Here is a 5,725-nt window from a genome sequence, read left to right as displayed (position 1 = left end):
ACATAAGGCGGACCGGGGTCCTCCCCATCGCCGGCCGCACCCCGCTCCCGCGGAGGGAGCGGGACTCGGGGTCGGGCGGGGTCGGGTCGGGTGGGGTCGGCTTTCCCGCTGCCCCGGCCGGGCTCTCTCCACCCGCCGCGGCTCCCCCACACTGACTCCCCACCCGCAAGCCCTTCCCTCCGCTGGGCACGCGCCTGCCCGGGATGCTGCTGGCATTGCGGCCCCCGTGCCTTGGTCCTGCTCTACTCCTCCCTCTCCCCCCGTCGCGGTGTAGAGTGGGCCAGCCCACCCCTATATAAGAGCCGGGTGGGCGGCTCTGCGTCGACGTCGGTGGGGAGTTGCGGGGCTTGTGTTGACGGGAACGTCGTGGTGGTTCGGGCGCAGCCTGCCTTCTTTCTGGCTTCTGCCATCCTGCAGCCATGGCCTGGCAGCCGATGGAGATCAACCCTGAGGTGCGAGAGGGGCGGCGGGGAAGGGGCTCGGGGTAGGGGCAGGGGGCTGTGGCCCGGGAGGGGTGGTGGGGCGCCGCCTCTCCCCGGCCCTCACCCCTCTCCTCACATTGTCTTGCAGATGCTGAACAAAGTGAGTCCTTGTGGCAGGAACGCTGCCGGCGGGCGCGCGCCGCATCTTCTCCATCCATCCCTCAGCATCCCGCCCTGCGAGGCAGCGCCGCCGGGCGCGGAGCGGTACCGCACTGCTGTGCTGGGCGCGGCCGCACCTGCACCTGCGGAGCGGCCCTGAGGCTGCACCCTCCGCCCGGCGCGCCCCTTCGGGCGGGTGGTGCTGAGGCAGCACCTGGGCGCGGCCGGCAGGTGGCACCGTGGTGCCGCGCGTTGTGCTGTGTCACTGGGGCGTGGCGGGAGGGGGGAGTGGGCGGGCCCAGATGTTGTGGGGGGGACACGAGGTGGGGAGGATGCCTTGGCCGTGCTACCCGCTCAGTGTACCCCGCGCAGGTGCTGTCCCGCCTCGGGGTGGGTCCCGGCTGGCGCTTCGTGGATGTGCTGGGCTTCGAGGAGGAGGCGCTTGGTGCCGTGCCGACCCCGGCCTGCGCGCTGCTCCTGCTGTTCCCCCTCACGGAGCAGGTGGGTGGTGCTTCCCGCGGTGGAGGTGGTTGCTGTGTCCCTCGGGGCCGTCTGCCCCACAGGCCCTCTGCAGCTACAGCTGAATGGGCTGTGTTCAGACACCAAGCCTTGGGCTGCCCCAGTGCTGTGGAACAGCTGGTAGCTCTTGGGGTTTCTGTTGTTGCCCTGAGCAGGCTGACTAAGCCACGTATGGCCCAAATGCCCCCTGGAGTAAAAGGCAGGCTGTTGTTAGCAGCACTGTAGCCACTAGTTGTCAGCAGGTAATGATGGTTGCTGTTAGCAGTGTGCCTGTGTCATCTTCTCCAAGCATCAGATGGTTGGGAGTGGGTTTGGCTTGCACTGGGGCTGGAGGTGGGTGGTAGGCAGTACATAGTGGGTGCTTGGCCTCAGCCTCCAAGCAGCATGAAAATGAGCTGAACAACAAGGCCTTTTACTCCAGTGCTGCTCTTATACTTTGTATATTGGGCTGGCAAAAAGCCCCACGAGTGGTCCTCAGTGTGAGAAATAGCAGTTCTGTTACTATGCTGAATCATTGCATTTGGAGAGACCTGAATTACTTACGTATGATAAATACACAGTGCAATCGATGCTAAGGAAGTAGACAAGATGGACTTAATTTCAAAGTATATTTAATGGGTCCTTTAAAGGAAGGATTATAGCCTTTGAGTAATGATTGTGTTATGCTGCTTTTTTTTTCTTTTTTTTTTCCCCCATCCATTACTCTTATGAGGGGAGATTCATACAGGGAAGTAAACTAAAGGTGAAAAGGCAAACTATGCAGAAACATGCCAAGTAGTTTCACTAAATGGACAAAAACTATTGAAATATAATATAAAAGGGTCTCTTCATTATATGATTTTCCACCCCAAACAGTTTCCAGTGTACAGAACAGATGGAGAGGCTAAGAACAGTGCCTTTAGATATCACTGAGTCATGCAGGTAGTCCATTAAGACTTGGCCTGCATCCGGTACAGACAAATGCTTTGCTGGACCTGTGCTGTAATGATGAATTTCTGGATAAAATCTTTGTCCAGCACTGGTATTGATTCTCCTGCAGAACTCATTTGGGTAGTAGTTTGCATGATAAAAAGATATCCCTGTGATGAAATGCTTAACAGTTACATCTTTACAGCATGAGAACTTCAGGAAACAACAGACTGAGAAAATAAAGAACCAAGAAATCAATTCCAAGGTGTATTTCCTGAAGCAGACGGTCAGCAACTCTTGTGGGACAATTGGTCTGATACATGCAGTTGCTAATAATAAAGACAAGCTGAACCTTGGTGAGTATGAATGCTCTGAAGTGCTTTGAATTTCCATCTTTTTTTTTTTTTTTTTTTTTAACATGACAGAAAGATTGAGTGGGTATGGGCTATTGGAGGCCTTGGGGCTTTCTTACAAGCTAAACCAAGGCATGCTGTACTGCTTCAGTTGTTGAGTCTTCAGCCCTTGAAGAGGCATATGGTCTCATCTACTGCCTGAATCACAGAAGGGAATGTACTTCGACTCCTGTCTGGCAGCTGCAGAGGTATTATCCTAGTGAGCAGTGCAAGAGAAAAGGACACATAATAGGACTGCCCAAAGACTAATTAGGAAGCATCATGTTCATAAGTAGCTATAGACATTAGCATTGATGTCAACTGAAAAGTTTTTCATGCTGCTTATGTCTAATTTGCATAACTTGTTCAGGGTAGCCTATGAATCAGTCTAAAACATTCTTTCTTTTTGCTGGCAAAGTAACACAGGATGATAAGGGTCTTTAAGCAAGCTTTTCATGTAGAGGCAATAGTTTGATTGTCCTCTTCCTATAGAATAGGATATAAAATTGGATTAGGCAACTTGTGGCTGGAAACTCCTAGGGTGTAGGATTACAAGTGCTTGTCAAAAGCTGTTATTGAGTCCAGGAAACATTTTATTATTCAAAGACCAGAGAATTATAACTTTAATTATTCCAAGAGAACTTGAACCCTCTGGGTGATGTGGGATTCCTTCTTAAGCTATGGAAGGCTTAATAAGAGTAGCTTTGCTTTATTCCTCTTAAAAGGATTCTCTGAAATAACACACTCTTGATGAGTGACATGAATGATGCAGCATGTCTTTCATGTAAGATTAGAACTCCGTGCACCTTAGTACTGCATTACTAGCTTATGTTCTGGAAAACCAAAGTAAGCCCATCATGAGCAAGTGCTGTATTCATTGGAAGACAGCGAGACAACTTAGTTTCACCTACCCATATTCTGTTAATTGATACTTCAGTGTCCTTGCAGCTGGCACCTTTTCTTGAGTTTCTCCAAAGCAGGACCAAACACCTGCCAAATCTGCAAGGGGGGAGTCAGAAAAGCTAAATCCCATTTGAAAGTGAATTCCAAGATGAGCAGCTACAGTACCCTGAAGCACTCAAACTCCGACTGTTTGTGTAGGATTGTTGTTGATAGCTTCTGGGTAACTAGCTTCAAGTGGCAGTTACAGCATGCTTATGCTGGATAGTTCCAGGCTGAATGCAACAAGCATTGATTACTGTGGGCTGCATCTGAACTGTAACTGATGTTTTACGTTTACTGAATAAAATCTTTGATCATCTTATGCAGATGAGGGGTCTGTCCTGAAGAAGTTTCTTGATGAAACAGCTGGTCTGTCTCCTGAAGAGAGAGCGAAACATTTTGCGAATAATAAGGTACATGAACTACATAAACTGCTGACAGCTGTCAGCACTTAAGGATGTAATAACCTGTGTCTGCTTTCTCTTAAGGCTATACAAGAAGTCCACAATTCTGTTGCACAAGAAGGACAATGTCGGGTAAGAGATGAATGTGTAGAATCTTGGGGGGGGTGCGGAATTAATGAAGATAGTAGAGCAGTACAGATTTTTGTGTGGCAGATAATTGTTACAGCTCATGAGGAAAGAAATGAGTGACTTACGGGCACATGCTCATGCAGCAGTTTCTCCCTCAAAAATGGACTGAAAATTTGGTTTCAGATCCAGACTGAAAATGTGACTGTACAGTAGGATTTCTGGTGCTTGACCTTGTAGAGGTCTTGCAGAGACCTCTTCACTTGAACTTGCTTTTACTGCTTTGCTGTTCCTTTGCTGTGGACGTTTCCCCTGTCTTGTAGTTACAAGTAGGGTCCACAGTACTTGGCTTTTAACAGTCTAACAAATGTATCTAATGGTCTTTCCCAAGGTTGAGGACAACAGTGTGAACTTCCATTTCATCCTGTTTGCCAATGTGGATGGACATCTGTATGAATTGGGTAAGGTTCTGAGAACTCTGCACTTGGACTGGGCCTACCTTACACTGTACAACCCTGGGGGCTTAACTTGGTGCTAGTTAAGCAAACAGCTGAGGCTCTCGAAGCCAATAAATAACTTACACGTTCACTTGAAGGTTTTAACTAAAGGTGGGTTGCACTGAAGGCGAGGCCCTCTGGTTAAAGCATGTCATCTCCTATAGTGCTGGCAGTACTTAGTCCCTTTGTCACTCAAGGGGACTTGTTCTGACCTCCCTGGTATCTTGAGTGTACTTGTTTCTTGGGCTCACTATGCTCAGTTCTGCTAATTCAGAAGCAATAAGTACTCTTAGTGACAAGACTTTCTTTCATAGATGGGCGCATGCCATTTCCTGTAAACCATGGCACAAGCTCAGCTGACTTGCTGTTGAAGGTAAGACTTCTCCCTTGCTGCTTGTTTCCCTGAAAACAAGGCTTACAGAAGGGCGAGAGCAATGCATTCAGTGTATAGGAGCTGTGCTGGCTTGCTGTACAAGTTGGTGCTTCTTACACCATGGTAACAAGGTAGTACTGTGCCACAGAGCTAGATAACCTGTCTGTCTAGTAGCTGGTGCTACAAGAGTTGAAAACCCAGTTGGTGGGACCCAGAGCAGAGCTGTAAAGACTTGGTGTCTATAGCAGGTGTATTCTGATAATCTAAACAGCTTTGTTTTTTTTCTTTTTCTGCCAAGGATTCTGCGAAGATCTGCAGACAATTTACAGAACGTGAAAAAGGAGAAGTTCGTTTTTCTGCTGTGGCTTTCTGCAAGTCCGCCTGAGACTCTGAGGAGATGCAAGGAAAGCAGTCTAATAGCACACCAGTAAATGCAGTCTAAACTCCAGTGCTTTAGTACTTGTTAAACACAGCTGTTCTGGTAACTTAAATTGTTTCCACCTTTTGCTGTACACAGGAGCAACATCAGCTGAGCTTATGCTGAAGGATGAGCTCAAGTTTTAATGTGAACAGTTTGGACACATCAGATGTCTGTAGACTTTTTTCACATGTTAAGTAGAAAATGCTTAACAGGGCTTGTTTAATCTGTGTCATGTTAATTGAGCTGTTGGTTGATATTTCCTTGTCCTTAATGAGAATAAAATGTTCTGCTGGAAATTAAATGGTCTAAAGTGATCACTTTCTCCAAAAGTTGTGTGAAGTCCTCTATAAACCTTTTTTTCAAATGACTGTCAGAGCTCTCTGCTGATCAAAAAGTTAATGTTAGCTTCACGTTAGCAGGGCAACTCCTGTTTCCAGTGTCCTGAAGACCGCCAGTGATGGAGTCATGCACATGCATGTGTAACATGTTCCAGTGCTGCACTACCCTTCTGGTAAAGCTTTCCCTAATGTCCAGTCTGAAACTGTTAAGCTGCAGTTTGTC

General features: G+C 48.2%; 1 protein-coding gene across 1 annotated transcript; it reads left to right on the top strand.

Annotated features, from left to right (window-relative positions):
- The first annotated feature begins 367 nt into the window (after positions 1 to 367).
- UCHL1 (ubiquitin C-terminal hydrolase L1) lies at positions 368 to 5,465 on the top strand. Its single transcript, XM_061346179.1, has 9 exons — positions 368 to 452; positions 571 to 582; positions 954 to 1,082; positions 2,215 to 2,365; positions 3,671 to 3,756; positions 3,832 to 3,879; positions 4,265 to 4,334; positions 4,685 to 4,743; positions 5,042 to 5,465. Exons 1-9 carry the CDS (start codon positions 420 to 422, stop codon positions 5,126 to 5,128), a joined length of 675 nt encoding a protein of 224 aa, XP_061202163.1. The 5' UTR covers positions 368 to 419; the 3' UTR covers positions 5,129 to 5,465.
- Positions 5,466 to 5,725: the final 260 nt, after the last annotated feature.

The sequence above is a fragment of the Neopsephotus bourkii genome, unplaced genomic scaffold (assembly GCF_033783945.1).
Source record: "Neopsephotus bourkii isolate Nb327-2 ecotype Australia unplaced genomic scaffold, CSIRO-AGI_Nbou_v1 NB_259, whole genome shotgun sequence".
Classification (NCBI taxonomy): domain Eukaryota; kingdom Metazoa; phylum Chordata; class Aves; order Psittaciformes; family Psittacidae; genus Neopsephotus; species Neopsephotus bourkii.
Note: the sequence above shows the minus strand (reverse complement) of the source record. Positions and strands in the feature narration are given on the sequence as shown.

Excerpts from the sequence above, each read along its gene's own strand:
- UCHL1 (XM_061346179.1), top strand. The coding sequence starts at position 420 with ATGGCCTGGCAGCCGATGGAGATCAACCCTGAG. Across the intron at positions 2,366-3,670 it reads TAAAGACAAGCTGAACCTTG|ATGAGGGGTCTGTCCTGAAG; the intron begins GTGAGTATGAAT and ends CATCTTATGCAG. Across the intron at positions 3,880-4,264 it reads CACAAGAAGGACAATGTCGG|GTTGAGGACAACAGTGTGAA; the intron begins GTAAGAGATGAA and ends GTCTTTCCCAAG.